This window comes from Haliotis asinina, chromosome 4, assembly GCF_037392515.1.
Source record: "Haliotis asinina isolate JCU_RB_2024 chromosome 4, JCU_Hal_asi_v2, whole genome shotgun sequence".
Lineage (NCBI taxonomy): Eukaryota > Metazoa > Mollusca > Gastropoda > Lepetellida > Haliotidae > Haliotis > Haliotis asinina.
Window position 1 is genome coordinate 31,611,300 of NC_090283.1, and position 16,792 is coordinate 31,628,091.

Consider the following 16,792-nt stretch of genomic DNA (forward strand, 5'->3'; position numbering starts at 1 on the left):
GACCCTGGACATCATCATCCTGGGGGCAGAAATGGACCGTGAAGTCCCCCAGAGGCAGTGACGACTGCCACGAAGACGCTGCATGGACGGGAGGGACGATGGGCGACTGCCAAAACACCGACAGAAGCCCATAAAGGCAAGTATATATCTATTAACATCAACTCTTTCAAACACTAAACTCTTTATTATCTTTACTCTCAGGACCCTGGACATCATCATCCTGGGGGCAGAAATGGACCGTGAAGTCCCCCAGAGGCAGTGACGACTGCCACGAAGACGCTGCATGGACGGGAGGGACGATGGACGACTGCCAAAATACCGACAGAAGCCCATAAAGGCAAGTATATATATCTATTAACATCAACTCTTTCAAACACTAAACTCTTTATTATCTTTACTCTCAGGACCCTGGACATCATCATCCTGGGGGCAGAAATGGACCGTGAAGTCCCCCAGAGGCAGTGACGACTGCCACGAAGACGCTGCATGGACGGGAGGGACGATGGGCGACTGCCACAATACCTACAGAAGCCCATAAAGGCAAGTATATATATCTATTAACATCAACTCTTTCAAACACTAAACTCTTTATTATCTTTACTCTCAGGACCCTGGACATCATCATCCTGGGGGCAGAAATGGACCGTGAAGTCCCCCAGAGGCAGTGACGACTTCCACGAAGACGCTGCATGGACGGGAGGGACGATGGACGACTGCCACCATACCGACAGAAGCCCATAAAGGCAAGTATATATCTATTAACATCAACTCTTTCAAACACTAAACTCTTTATTATCTTTAATCTCAGGACCCTGGACATCATCATCCTGGGGGCAGAAATGGACCGTGAAGTCCCCCAGAGGCAGTGACGACTGCCACGAAGACGCTGCATGGACGGGAGGGACGATGGGCGACTGCCAAAATACCGACAGAAGCCCATAAAGGGAAGTATATATCTATTAACATCAACTCTTTCAAACACTAAAGTCTTTATTATCTTTACTCTCAGGACCCTGGACATCATCATCCTGGGGGCAGAAATGGAGCGTGAAGTCCCCCAGAGGCAGTGACGACTGCCACGAAGACGCTGCATGGACGGGAGGGACGATGGACGACTGCCACCATACCGACAGAAGCCCATAAAGGCAAGTATATATCTATTAACATCAACTCTTTCAAACACTAAACTCTTTATTTGCTTTACTCTCAGGACCCTGGACATCATCATCCTGGGGGCAGAAATGGACCGTGAAGTCCCCCAGAGGCAGTGACAACTTCCACGGAGACGCTGCATGGACGGGAGGGACGATGGGCGACTGCCACCATACCGACAGAAGCCCATAAAGGCAAGTATATATCTATTAACATCAACTCTTTCAAACACTAAACTCTTTATTTGCTTTACTCTCAGGACCCTGGACATCATCATCCTGGGTGCAGAAATGGACCGTGAAGTCCCCCAGAGGCAGTGACGACTGCCACGAAGACGCTGCATGGACGGGAGGGACGATGGACGACTGCCACCATACCGACAGAAGCCCATAAAGGCAAGTATATATCTATTAACATCAACTCTTTCAAACACTAAACAATTTATTATCTTTACTCTCAGGACCCTGGACATCATATTCCTGGGGGCAGAAATGGAACGTGAAGTCCGCCAGAGGCAGTGACGACTGCCACGAAGACGCTGCATGGACGGGAGGGACGATGGACGACTGCCACCATACCGACAGAAGCCCATAAAGGCAAGTATATATCTATTAACATCAACTCTTTCAAACACTAAACTCTTTATTATCTTTAATCTTAGGACCCTGGACATCATCATCCTGGGGGCAGAAATGGACCGTGAAGTCCCCCAGAGGCAGTGACGACTGCCACGAAGACACTGCATTGATTGGAGGGACGATGGGCGACTGCCACCATTCCGACAGAAGCCCATAAAGGCAAGTATATATCTATTAACATCAACTCTTTCAAACACTAACATCTTTATTATCTTTACTCTCAGGACCCTGGACATCATCATCCTGGGGGCAGAAATGGACCGTGAAGTCCGCCAGAGGCAGTGACGACTGCCACGAAGACGCTGCATGGACGGGAGGGACGATGGGCGACTGCCACCATTCCGACAGAAGCCCATAAAGGCAAGTATATATCTATTAACATCAACTCTTTCAAACACTAAACTCTTTATTATCTTTACTCTCAGGACCCTGGACATCATCATCCTGGGGGCAGAAATGGAGCGTGAAGTCCCCCAGAGGCAGTGACGACTGCCACGAAGACACTGCATGCACTGTTGCTCTTCACTGCCTCGCGTTATGTTTGCAGTTTGCCCTATTGTTACGCGTTTCAGTTAGTTCACTGTTGACTTCGTTACATTTTTCTTTTTTGCCCTGGATATTTCAGAGGTCGTTGCACATTAGTCATTATCTACGTGTCTGTCGGTGGCAGCCTATGCGCACTTATCCTTACAATCTATCCTTATACTTATACAAACAACTCTAATGAGTTTGCTATTCCGTATTGCTTTAAGCCGCATTCAACACTCTTCCGCCAGAGTCAAGTCATCTTGTAAACAATTACGAAAATAATAAACCGCAAATGAGCGTTATATATGATCCAATCTAGCCTGATATGAAGGCAAGAAAACTTTCGGAGGACGTCTTATAACGAGAATTTCATATCAGAAACTTTTTCCCCATCCTCTGTCTGCGTGCGTGCGTGCGTGCGTGCGTTTGTTTATCGGTGTGTGATACAGAGTGAGAAAGAGAACACCCATAGCTGCAATCAGATCAAGGCCCATGTCACCCAAACGTAACACGCACACACACACACACACACGCACACACACACACACACACACACACACACACACACACACACACACACACACACATACTGTGTATGAACACTACAGTATTGTCATAAATGTGCATTGACGTGCATTTCTACTATCTAACGTCCTGGATAACCAAACATTTCTCAATTTAATAACCACACGTCATAATCCGAAACTTTGAAAGGACATATTAAGTACTACGTGGTAGAGACACTAAGTGCTACATAGGAGATAGTGTGTCCTACGTTGGAGATAATGACACCAAAATTTGTAATTTGTATAATAAATACAATCGTGGAATATTCATAAGCCAAGATATTGAAGACATAATGATTCTATTGTTTGCAGATGATGTTACAATGTTTTCATTTACAGCAGGTTTGCAACGATAACTGAATGTATTAGATGATTTTAGTAACAAATGGAGTCTTGAAGTGAATACAAAAAAAATAATAAACATATAATTTAGAAACGGTGGTACATCACAGAGAAAAGAGAAATGATACTTTGGGGATAAGCAACTAAAAAATGTTACATATTACAAGTACTTAGGGTTGATATTCTCCTCAATGCTCTCATGGTCAAACGCTTGTAATACTCTTGCTGCACAGGCATCTAAAGCAATGGTTTCTGTATTTCATTTATTTAGAAAGAGAAGATATATCTCATTAAATACAGCCTGTGAAATATGTGATAAGAAAATTGCTTCTGTTTTATTATACGCACGTGACATATGGGGCAGTAATTACCATCTTGTAACAGAGCAAGTGCAAACTACATATTTTGAACGATAGTTAAGGGTGGGAAAGTTTGCATCTAACAAGGCTATACTTGGTGAGACAGGTAGATGTGATATGCTCATACTAACTCAAGTACGATGTATTAAGTATTGGATTAAGTTGTTGCAGATTTAAGTAAATCGGTATCCATATCAATGTTATGTGCAACTAAAAATAAACAGATGAAAATGGAAAATGTAATCGGGTGTCCAACATTAGAACTATATTGTTTAGAACAAGTTTTTCATTTGTGTGGATAACACAAACTGCCGGTGATGTGGATATGTTTATACGGCAGTTTAGAGAAAGATTAACTGATATGTACAAACAAACTTGGCATGATTCTATTTGGAACTCGCATTATTTAACGCACTACTCTAAGTTGAAAGGAATTCTGGAGCCTGAATGTTAGATTTTGCAGCTGCATGATAAGTCTCTTCTGAGGGTAGTTTGTAAATTTAGAATATCCCTACATAATTTTAAAATTGTTTCTTTCAGGAGAGATAAAGACAATTGCATAACTAGCTGTGTATGTATAAATTGAAATCTTGGTGCGACTGAAGTTGAATACTATGATTTTATGCAGTGTGCAAAATATAATGAAATTCGCCAAAAGTACTTACCGCAGCTGAATGCCATGTCTCAGTGTGAACAAAGCATGATGAATGTACTACAGTTTAAAGATCCACACGTTATAAAATCATTTGCTCTATTTTTGAAGCACCTGTTTAAGCATTATTCTTGAAAATAACACATGGCATTGTGAAATACTGTAACTGTCAACTGTATTACACGCCGTTAGGCCCACATTACTGAATAAATATGTCAGCCTGTCTGTCTGTCTGTCTGTTGTCCTCATATGCAGATTTCATGTGCCCAAGGTTTAACACGTGATTATTCGATTTCTGTACTGTATGTCAGCTGGTGACCAGTGGTGACAGCCCGTTACTATGACAACAGACATAATGCAACCGTGACAATACTGTGTAATCAACCACCTACTGATGTGGCCTGTCTGATGGTCATGAATCACTGTGTCATGGTTCTAATAATCGTGTCATTTTGATATATTACACGCGTGTATTCAAGAGATGTACAATGAAAAGGAGTCAGTGTAGTATAAAAAAATATAGCAGCCAAAATATTTATTCGTCACAGATTTATTCCTTATACGGTTTTAAAGCTCATGATGACTAGTTTAAGCCTAGATGTAAATTAGATCTTGTTGTATATAACCAAACACAGTGTCATTATAGGGACAAATATAATATTAAATACATATTATAATTTAGAGGACGATTTGGTTGCTTCTCACTGTAATGAAATCAGTTCTGTTGTGATACACACTTTTCAAGACTGATATCCCATGTTGGTGATAAATTGCTTTACTGCTGGCCGTCCAGTTGCCATGGTTGTTATACCAGCATAATTGTGTCACTGAACTTCGATATTATACTGCTGACTAGTTATACCATATTATAGGTCATATAAATACTTTACACAAATCGTCGTATGTTATGCTAGGTATGGCTGTATCTGTCACAATCAATAAACTGTATTGACGTCATCACATGTTGTGTTTTACTTCAATAACATCAGCCTGTGGTGTGCTTCACTATAATGGGTATTATGATACAGAAATAAATCTTTCACCTGGTGAGAAAAATTTATTTATATTTCTGTCTGTGCCCAAATATGGTGTCTACATTAATCCTGTTGTTCCACTGTGACTTGTCAGAGCCTCCTATTGAGGTGCACCGTGTTCCTTCATCCAAAACATTGCAATGCAAGTACCACTAAGGCTGCACTCATATATCTGAGAGGCGTCACAATTTTCACCTTTCCGGTCATAAACCTTCTCCCCTTGTGTTTTCTGCTGTTTGTCCTTCCGGTTGTCTGATGGCATGTTTCCCAGACACAACCTGAGCATGATGTGCCGGTTTCACATGTATTAAGGGAGTGAGTGAGGTTGGTTTCACGTCGTTTGTATCAATACCCCAGCAGTATCACAGCAGAACACACCAGAAATGGGTTTCACACATTGTATCCAGGTGGGAAATCGAATCCGGGTTTTCAGTTCGCCTTACCCACAGAGCTGATCCAACGCCCCACCCATTTATTAAGAAATACTGGTATCTTGAATTGAACTCTATGATCAAAATTGTTTTTTATTGATAACACATAAATACATTTTGAGCAATCACGAAATATTGTTTTCTGATATCTCTATAACACTCTGCGGTATCTACTTGGATATTCGAAATTAATCAAACATATGTTAAATTGTTTTCCGATATATTTAAAACATTATTGATATCCTAAGCAGAATACACGTATCTTAAAAACAACTGAAGATATCTTTAACTTCTTAATAAATGTGAGAACGGCTTGCCAAACTTCTGCTGCATTCAAAACTAGGACATTTGTTTCAGAACCGCCTATGCTTCGGCCATGCAAGTGGTGTTGACCCATTTTTCAAATCCATACTCACTAACCCTCATGAAAGTTTTTCGAAATATTATGAACTTGAAATGTCAGTGTGATTCTGTTTGGTGGGGTACTTGATGCCTTCTAAGACGAAAATGACCTTTATGAAATCTTCTGTTCATGTATACAAACTTCCAATATGTGTATACGTAAGCTAATGTAGCAAGAGATACTGTTGTATTTTACTTTGTGGAGAATTTACAAAGACTTTCCGAAAGACCACAGAAAAACATTTGCTGCTGTTAACACAGGAATGAACACTGTGAAAACATTGTCGCATGATCACGGGACAGCGTATCTGAAGACACTGAACAAGTCTAATGAGCGAACAAAGTACAGCAAATTGACACCACTGCTGATCGCCTGTCTTCAACGATGAATCAAGAAATATTCTGATGGTAAGATTTGGTGGTGGAAGTGTCATGGTTTGCGTTTTTGTTGAGTGGGATTTCAGGATGTGATAATGCAGCTTCCGACTACCCGTTTACCCGTTGGAACCTTAATGCTGCAGTGTACCATGTGTTTTCCCCTGATTCCATTTATGGCAGCACATGGTACAGGTATGCACTTTCAACAGGACGATGCCAGACCTCATACTGCCAACTTGACCTGGAATTATCTGCAGAATGCAGGAACCCACGTCCTTGACTGGCTGTAAATATCACCTACCCTCAATCCAATCGAACATAACTGAGATGCTCTGCGTAGAGGTCTGCGTATTCTCAGGAAGCCACCCAGAATTTACCGGATCTTGGTGCTGCTGTGAAGGAACAATGGCGCCGACTCTGCTAATGTAGTTACATGCACCAGGCTGTCCATGAGGTGGCGTTACCTGGCAACTGTATGTGATCGCACGCTACTGAACGTTTGAAACGTAACGTAATTCTTGTAACTTGATGTTTTGTCTTCGCCTTTTTGTTGATAAATTCTGTGATCACATGGAACCGATTGTTGGTATTGTGATTATTCTCAGTCCATCCCATCGACCTTAAAAAAATAAATGATAATCTCTATACCACATACCACATACCTCACATACCACATATCTCTATACCTGTGTCCTTTCTTTTGTATGTAAATAAAATCGGAGGTTGCGACCGATTAGTGTTAATGTAGCCACTTAACTCAACTGTTCTAAACTACATTTTGTAAAATAGTCCACACTGTTTAAAGATACTGTTTACACGTGTTCGTAACGTTGGAACGGTTTTGTCATGAGTTCAATAAATCATGAAACTGAATAAAAATTGTCAAATTCATAACAAACCTTTACATCAAACTGCAGTTGTTCGTATCCAAGATATGTGCACATGTTTTTCAGCAATTTGAAGTATGATCCGAATGCAATTCACATGTGTATGGTTTGCAGTTGGTTTCCCAAAGTTAGTGGAGAAATTCGTCTTGGATGTAACCAAATATATATGCACCACATATAGTCAGTTCTTTAAGTGAGTCTTAGCTGTAGTATATATCCTGTATATCATCTAAACCATGAAGGCTAGAATCTTTACACAAAGCTGTGTGTCTCCAAGTCCAGCCACAAACGTATTATTTCAGAACACACGTATTTCATGATCTTTGGGCTAGTGGGGTAGCCTAGTGGTTAAGGTGTCCGTTCGGCACGCCATAGACCCGGGTTCAATTTCCCACATGAACACAACATGCGAAACACATTTCTAGTGTCTCCCCAGGTGATAGTGCTGGAATTTAGATAAAAGCGGAGTAAAACCATACTCACTCACTCACTCACCATTGAGTTTCAAATCTGTTTAAGTTAACGAAATGATTTAACATGAGCATTTTACAAATCACACATGTTGGCGAATAGGAGCCTCACTCTGAGGGTTTGGGTTCGGATCCGGGAAAGGAATCGGTATATTACCAATAAAATATACTCCCAAATAAAATGAAATTTTCACCTAACCAATGGTCTTACATATTCAGAACTATCCAGTGTTCGGAAAGTCACAAAAATAATGCTACAAGTTTATTTCCGCTGTTTTTACAGATGGTAGCGCAATCTCTTGTCAGCTTCTGTTCCCTTATCCACAAACGTCGAGATATCTGGTCAGAAAGCAGTGATTTGTGCCAATCGAAGTCTGAGATGTCTCCCTTATTTAATCCGTGAGACACTTCTTACTGACAACAAAACCCAGATAATTAGAGAAAAAAAAGATTCTGTGAACTTGATTGAGTTTCGGAATATGTTTCGCGCCACGTACACTATGACACCACATTGTCCGCTTCAATCACTTTCACCACATTTCGAAACTGACATCTTAATGTGACGTGTGTGGATTCACAACTGCAATAATTTCAAAACATTTACATTACAGAGTAGAAACCAAATACCTGAATAAATTCATGATTTAAAACAACTTTTGATGAATTTTTGCCATCAGTTATTTGTTGTTCCATTTCCCAGACATGTATGAAATGTATGATAAAATGGTCAACTACTAAAGAATAAAATCATGACAATAGTCATGTGTGGATGCAAAATGTTTGTAATATCCCACAGAATCCAGTCAAGTAGAAAAACAAGACATTTAGCTGACCTCGTTACATTCTTGTACACAACAAATAATACATAGACAGACAACTTATACGTCCGCCTCAATCACTACGATTACATTTGACAGTTTAAATAAATAAATCGCACTTGCATGTTTACACAATGTCATGTTTATTTTATTGTCTAATTCAAGGCGTCATAGATAAGTGCCTTCTTGGTGTCAGTCATGGTGATATCTACCCCACTTGTCATCTTCATGTTGACTGTGTAGAGACCTGGCGGCCCAACACTAAACACGGGAAGGAAAGACTCCCTCCACTCAACATCCACCTTGGCTAAAACAACCTCTCTGTCAAGGTCGATGAAGGAGAGTCTCCCTCTCCCCACATCCAGCACAACGCCATAGTGGAGGGTGGCCTGTGTACCGGGTGTGTTTGATATTGTGTTTCTGTAACAATTTCCTTCCCCCTCCGGCTGCCACACCCTGGTACATAGACTCCCCAGGTGTGTGTCACAACTCTCTACACTGACACACCAGGAGCTCTGCTGTAGATAAACATACCACCCACTGTCCACCTGGCTCTCCCCCACTACACCCACCTCCAGGACAACCCACCCCAACCCTCCACTCACCACACCCACCCTAGAGTGCGTCTCCCAGTACTGAGGGGTGTGTGGGGCAGGGATGACAGTAGAGGGGGATGGAGGAAGGGGGATGCAGGTGGAGGCACGTGCACCCCGATATTTCCGTAACCTGCTGCTGTCTCTGTGTTGCTTGGCGGGCGGCGAGTTGACCAGCTCACCGTCTGTAGTTACGTGGCACATGTCTGTGTTGGCTCGAGCAGCGTCCAGTTGTAGTTGAGGACCTGGAAATATACATTCTGTATACAGTTTAACAAATTTCTCGACTTCAGATAACAAATTAGACATGTTAAATGTCATAATTGTGATTAAAGATATTACAACGTTGTGAAAATGTGTTTGTATTCTAAATGTTCTTCATGCAAGTTTACACCGACTGACATTGAAATAAACACTCTACGATACATTTTGTAAGAAATTATTCGTTGAACTGGTGTGCTCTCTGTAGTCAGAAATAGACATTTGGCGCCTGAAAACACATTTGTATAAACTTGATATCATGGTAAAACTTTCATTGTTTATATTCTAAACTCTTCTTATACGATTTAGTGAACAATAAGACCGTCGTAGTAGTTGTTTGACGATATTTTTACATGAGTGTCTGTTATCAACAGGTAACTTCTACGTCCGCTTCAATCACTGACCACAATCTGTACACACTCGCTGGGCGGGAAACAGCTTGTTAAGTTATGTGTATTGACTTGGACACATGGTTATTTATCATTACACTAAATATTTTAATGTTTGACATTTTTTCAAATTGATCATATTCGTATTTATTTACAAAGTTCATTACAAAGTTTATGAAAAGTATACACTTTTGCCGGGAGGACACTCAATGTTGCCAGTTAATTTTACGTATTTGACATTTACGTACTCATAGATCATATTTCACCAAACAAATCTTTAACACTTGCGAATGGAGAAAGTGTCGTTATCAATCAATTTGTTAGATCCATTCCAATAATATTCATGTAAATAACGCTATAAACTGCATTGAATACTGAGCTTGCAGTTTCAACGTTTATTCCGGTTTAGAAACACAAAATTGTATTATCTACGTGATATATATGGGAAAACTCATTATTTAGGCATATTAACATATTTTGCAAAAATACTCTTTAAGTATAACCTCCAAAGGGTAATTTCTTTACAGGTTACCTTATATGCATCAAAGTTTTGACATGAGATTTTTCTAACGTTGATAGTGGCAACCTGATTAAGGAAAGTCAACTACGGCCCTGAATTGATTATCAATTTGAACTTCCTTTGTACCATACAACTCTTGCAGTTATTAGGTGCACCAAGTTTTTGCAGTTTTCAAATCCATATGAGGTACCCATTTACAACTGTGTGGATTGGGACACATAGCCACAGTACTTTGAACAAATGTACTGCACGTTGATGTACCCGCGAGGTTTTTGCACGTTTTCATGTGTCCAACGTTTGGTCATTTACTGACGCATTGGTGGGTTCTTTTAAGTGTACAGGGTTCTGTAATGTACACTAGGGGTTGCGACAAAACTGGAAGAGTCTGCACACAAGGTTGTTGCAGCCAGTCACAGGTGGACTCCTTCCCGACACCTCAGGCTCTCTGGATCTTTATCCTTGGACATGGTAGACCTCGCACCCTCACACCCTTTACTTCCTGACACCTCAAGCTCTCTGGATGTTTATCCTTGGACATGGTACACCTCGCACCCTTACACCCATTACTTCCTGACACCTCAAGTTCTCTGTATCTTTATCCTTGGACATGGTAGACCTCGCACCCTCAAACCCCAGGAGCCAATGCTTTAATGAGTCTAACTCCAATGCTTTACCATGCAGTCAGAAGATGGAAAACATACATACATTATAACCAGTCCCATGTCTTTGATAAGGGCATGTCCGACACTAGACTGGGCCCCGAAAGGATATCACTGGTTGCACGCTTGGACAGTCAGTAACCTATCCCTTTTCAGAAGGGCGCACATCAGTAGTGTAAAGTCACCAATCACGAGACTGACTTTACTCACACAGCAATGTCAACATGGTGCCTGGTCCTGTTACCAGACTGTAGGTTTTACTCCCCGCATCTGTAAAACATTTCTAGGATTAAAGAACAAAACCAACAGTGCTTACAGACATGAAGAAATAAAGAGCATCTTCGATGTTCAGGACTTGGGAGGTACTCCATCTTAGCATACTATTTCCACGACACATCTGGGTCTATTTAATAGTGAAGATTAAACACAAAATGTGACTGCTGTTGGGTATTGATAGCATGAAGGATCCTTGTCCATTATGTGTACACATGTCACAATACCAGGATAACATATTATACAAAATCCGAATGTTCATTACCAAGCTGTGTATTTGCTAATGTCGTTAATATTTCTATTCAAATCATAAGGATGTTTGGGAATGTGTTTCTGATATATCAGAATAGCTATGTATCTATTGTGATAACATAGCAGGAGAGAAAAAAGAGATGTAAAACAGTTTTGCTGTTTTCTATTTTCATGATTGTTTTCAAGGTAATGAAAAATAACCTTACCAAACTCTGTCAGTGGTGTCGATTCGTTGACAGCCTCCGGTGACTTCGACTTGAAACGAAATAAGATAGCTCAACGTCGCGATCTTAGATTTACAGTTGGCATGTTTCAGCTTTAATATACACGCTCATTTTACAGACAATGCGAAGATTATAAAATATGTACATCGGTAATCGTGGAGTGTTGATGTTGCTTACCTAATGAAAAAAGCTCGATGTGTATACGCATGGCTACAGAGTAAGAAGTACTTACCTGCTTGTGTGCGTTCTTCGTGTCAGTTAAATGTGTATCCTTGTCTGTAAGATAACCTACAGCTGTTCATTAATCAAACCTTTTATGTCATGATAACCAGCAAATGTTTCCTCAATTGATTTAAATGTTTCAATGAATTATTATTGGAAATGTCTAAATACAGCGTCGATATGCCATCTCAAGGTGACATTATATAATTGGAAAATATATATAAAAAAATGCTTCAAACATTTCACGTTTGATAAATCTTTATCAGTATCACTGTAAACATTAAGACGTATTGTTAAAGTATGAAGTAAGCACCTGTATGTGTGTGTTTATCAGATGCTGATCCATGTCCATAGACAGATCCGAAGGCAGAGATGTCGGATTTCAATTTATCCAGCCCTCTCGTGTTGAATTTGGCTGCAGGTGTCCTGTGCCTCTCTGGTGGAAGTGATCCGAGGTGCGTCTTCGTTCTGTCTTGTATTGAACCCTCCAGTGTGAGAAAGTCCGAGTTTGAAGCATATCTGAGCACGGTTTTGATATAGTCTGAGGTCCACTTGCATCGTTCACCTTCACCTTCAGAGGTAACTTGCTCGGTGTGTAGATCTGACAGTTCCTGCCTCGTCTGATTCTCAAGCTCGCTGATCAGCTCCTCCTCCCTCTGGTCGAGTTGTGTCCTCAGAGAATGGAAAGTTTGATGGATGTCCTCCTTCAGAGCACTGCTTGTCTTCTCGATGTCATTTTGAACTTTGCTGATATTCTTCACATATGCTTTGTGAGCAGTATGATGTGCAGTCACGTTTTTCTCATGCTGTTCTATCCGTCCTTTGGCAGCATCAGCAGCCGCACCTACATCTCCAACATCGTGCTCAGCATGGTCACCAAGCCTGCATGTGGCACAGATTAAAATGTTGCAGTTTTTGTCAAAATATTCGAGAGGATAAGGAATGTGAAGTTTGCAGATTGGTTTAGTATGTATGCTTCCTGGTGCTGCGTCTACAATGGTTTCAACAACATGTCGTCTGGTAGCTTTAAAACTGTTGTGCATGTTCTGGCAGTATTCACAGAGTAACTCCTCACACTCCTGACACCAACACACAGCCTGGTTGCCGTCATCTTCGTGTGTACAGAGAAGCTCTGTAGGGCGATGTTTGGCTGTCAGATGGAATATTTCCTTCTGTCTCACTGCATCCTTCTGGAGACTTGTGTCTGTGAGGTTGACCTGCCTCTGACATGTAGAGCATTGTATCACACCACCAGCTGCAGATGTCACACATATCTCACACACGGCGTGTAGACAGGGCAGTAGGTAGGGGTCGGGGCCTTTCAGGGTAAACTGTTGGTGACAGACAGAACACTTTGGGAAGGCGTCCATTCTGAAACATATAATATGGATAGCACAGATGTGTAGTAGAAGGGAGAGATGTGTCGAAGGAGGGAGGGGTGTGTGATAGGAGAAGGGTTACATATAACAGAGGTGTATATGTAGTAGGAGAAGTGGATACAAGTAGAAGGAATCAGGTGTGTAGTAGAAGGATGGGCACGTAAGGTTAGGGTGGTACATGTGCAGAAGGGAGGGGGAGGAGCGCGTACCTGAATGAGAGAAAGTTGGGTAATAGAAGGGAGAGATGTATCTCAGCCTGAAGAATAGGTATATGTAGGAGAAACCGCTGGGGGAAGGTGGGAGACGAGGACAGGGAAGACAGGGATGGAGAGATAAAAAAAGACATTGGATCTCATGTTGATTGCTGGTATGTCACTCAAACACAACAAAACCCATATCCTGAGCTACCTAACTGCACACGTTATACGTCCACTTGATCTGCGTCTCCACACCCTGAGCCACCTCCCTGCATTCGCAGCGTAGCTTACCTATGTCTTTATCGCAGCCGAAACCCCTTTTCCGTGATCAATACACCCGAATACCCAGCTGCCGAATGTATAGACCTGTCTCAGTGAAGGTAGAAAGCCTATCCTACATATCACGTGGTTACGATAACGCCTCTTTTATGCACTACAATCGAAGATAGTGTGTACTTCAAGGCAGACTGCAGTAGATATCACATTATCTACGATGTTCGCGCATATGCACGTATCACCAGATAGGACACACCTACCCGGATGTTTCCTTGCTATCGAATTTAGGAAATTCAGTCACACGATTAAACATTACCAGTTCAAACTGAATGATCTGATGTAATGTCTAATGTCCGCTATCCACCCGAGTCTCATAATTCTGCCTCACACCATCCCCTACTTACCCTACTTGCTTCTGCCCCACACTCACGGCTGGCTATCTAACAGCATAGATTATTTATCCCCTCCTTCTTCTGCCCCCACACACTACGTATACCACAAACAACAATATTTGCAATTGAAGACCGTCGCTAAATGCTTGTCTGTCTTACTGACACCTCTTAAAGTAGCCTGCCCTACACGTCGGGTACATGGCTATGTTAACGCCCACTTTCAAGAATTACTATGGACGACATCGTATACTTCAAGGTCGACTGAAGTCTCGTCGTGACAAGCATCTTCCTGGTGGATCTTCTTAAAGACATGGAATCTACCTTAAGATAATTTGTACTAATTCATGCCATGTTGCACTCTCAACTCGTTACGCTTTGCTATTTTTGTTTTGTGACTTATGTATTATGAACACGCAACAAGTAATGGCGTCCGAAGTAGGCGTGAAAATATAAGGTTTAGCTGTTTCCTCGACGTTCGATTGTATAAACTGAAATAATGACCAACTTGTATTTCATATGGTGCACATTGCCCTCCTACACTTACTTACAAGGTGATACATCTCTATCAAGACAAAATTACTCACATATATCGAGACTGCACAGGGCACACTTACCTGGAGGTTTAGCATCCTTGTTATTATGTCATTTCCGGGCCACATGTTCAGTATCGAGTCGCACGACAAACGAACTATGATCACGTCGGTCACATGACACATAACAATACGTACAGACAGAAAATGGTTACATCATGTGTTGTCAGTGACACTGACATTTAGCAGTATCACAGCTGTGTTATGACTGGTCCCTGTGTTGTCCGTGGCACTAAGGTCTACATTTAGCAGTATTACTGCTGTATCATGACTGGTCCCTGTGTTGTCCGTGACACTGAGATCTACATTAACAGTATTACAGCTGTATCATGACGGGTCATGTAATGTTGGAGGAGATCCAAGTACTGGATATATATTGCTACGGTGAAGAATTTTGCCGTGACAAAAAGCTGTAAGAAATCCCCTTTGAACCAGCAGGCAGCAGGCACCCGTGAAAGGCCACGTCCTCGTGGTGGGTGCTGGGTAGCGCTAAGAGCCGTTCACCCCCGTTGTGGACCCGAGGGGATATTTGGTCCACCAACCCGTTTGCCGTGGGTTGCGGCCCTGTGTCGGTGGAGGAAGGGATCCTGGTGGTTGAGGGCATGGGAGCAGGACCATTGTTCTTATTGCTCAACACACCGCTTTGGCCCTGACTTCCCCTAGACGGGTGGTTGAAGGGACCCGGTTCAACCAATCGGCTGGTCACGCCAACCCTGTGCGTGGATTATCTATGTAATTGCACAGCTTTGACTTGGGATTGTCTCAATGTTTGTCTTGGCCCATTGTCTTCTTTTAACACATATTTTGAAATATGATCTTATGATCTCTTGCCCAGAAGGCGGTGGCACATGGGCCAGTCTGGTGGGATTTATCTTCTCTCGATTTTTCCTGTTTGAGTATACCCTCTTAGTATCCTTGGTGTCGTCTGCTGGAGATCCACTGACATGAGACATCGTCCTTGTTGAAACTCCATGGTGGGTTGGGAGCTAGGAGGGTGAATCATATACATTTACACTATGGCACCCCCACTTAAAAACGCTCTTATGAGTCAGATGATTCGTTCTCATCTGAGGATGAGGTTCCTGCACCTCTGATCAATACTGATAACTGGCCTCGATTTCTTGCCATGACTTCACCCGAAGGTGGTCCTACAAAGCTGAATCCGTTCGCGATAGCTAAGGGCATTGAAGAGTGGATGCATAAGGGTGGATGCATTTATCCCTAATCCCTTAAGATGTTACACCTGTCAAAAGTACGGTCTTGGATCTAGATCGTGCCAAACTAAGGCTGCTTGTTGTCGTTGTGCTGGAACATGTAAAAGTGGTAGTCTTTGTTACAAACCTCCTAGTTGTGTAAATCGTTCTGGTTGTCATCCTTCTTCCTCAAAAGATTGTCCTACATGGAAATTACAATCAAAATTATCTAAACTGAAGCATGAACGGAATATGTCCCTCCCAGAAGCGAAGAAGAACATTCTTTCACAAGAACAGTCGGGTCCATTATACTCTACCACTGTTTCTACATCTATCCAGGCTACAAAACCAAAACTTGTCTCTGTCAGTTGCCAGACAGAGTACACATGGGCATGTCGCTCTCAACCGAAGTAAAGACGACGACCCAACAAATGAGCTCCAGTTCAGAAACTTTAACGATATCAAAAAGCGTTAGTCATTCAAAGACATCTGAGATCGATCCGTCGGCATCACAGAAACGTTCTTCAAACCCAGAGGCAATTTGAAAACCAACTTCACTGATTTCCGGTAGGCGTTTGGTTTTGTGGACAGACAAAATTTGCTGTATATCTTACATAATATGGGTGTTGTTGGCATAATGTGTAACTTCTTACGTGACATGTAGGGTAAAACTAAGGCATGTATAGTGATGAATATGTGTAAAACTGAATCGTTT

General features: G+C 41.8%; 1 protein-coding gene across 2 annotated transcripts; it reads right to left on the reverse strand.

Annotated features, from left to right (window-relative positions):
* Nucleotides 1-8,087: 8,087 nt before the first annotated feature.
* LOC137282442 (protein PML-like) lies at nucleotides 8,088-14,953 on the reverse strand. Of its 2 annotated transcripts, none has more exons than XM_067814193.1 (6): nucleotides 13,918-13,986; nucleotides 12,364-13,421; nucleotides 12,061-12,104; nucleotides 11,811-11,859; nucleotides 11,290-11,349; nucleotides 8,088-9,495 (listed from the first exon to the last, which is right to left on the reverse strand). In XM_067814193.1, exons 2-6 carry the CDS (start codon nucleotides 13,418-13,420, stop codon nucleotides 8,813-8,815), a joined length of 1,893 nt encoding a protein of 630 aa, XP_067670294.1. In that variant the 5' UTR covers nucleotide 13,421; nucleotides 13,918-13,986; the 3' UTR covers nucleotides 8,088-8,812. The 2 variants fall into 2 exon arrangements, with proteins under 2 accessions (XP_067670294.1, XP_067670293.1); XM_067814192.1 differs by lacking the exon at nucleotides 13,918-13,986 and adding an exon at nucleotides 14,909-14,953 and having other exon boundaries at nucleotides 8,089-9,495.
* Nucleotides 14,954-16,792: the final 1,839 nt, after the last annotated feature.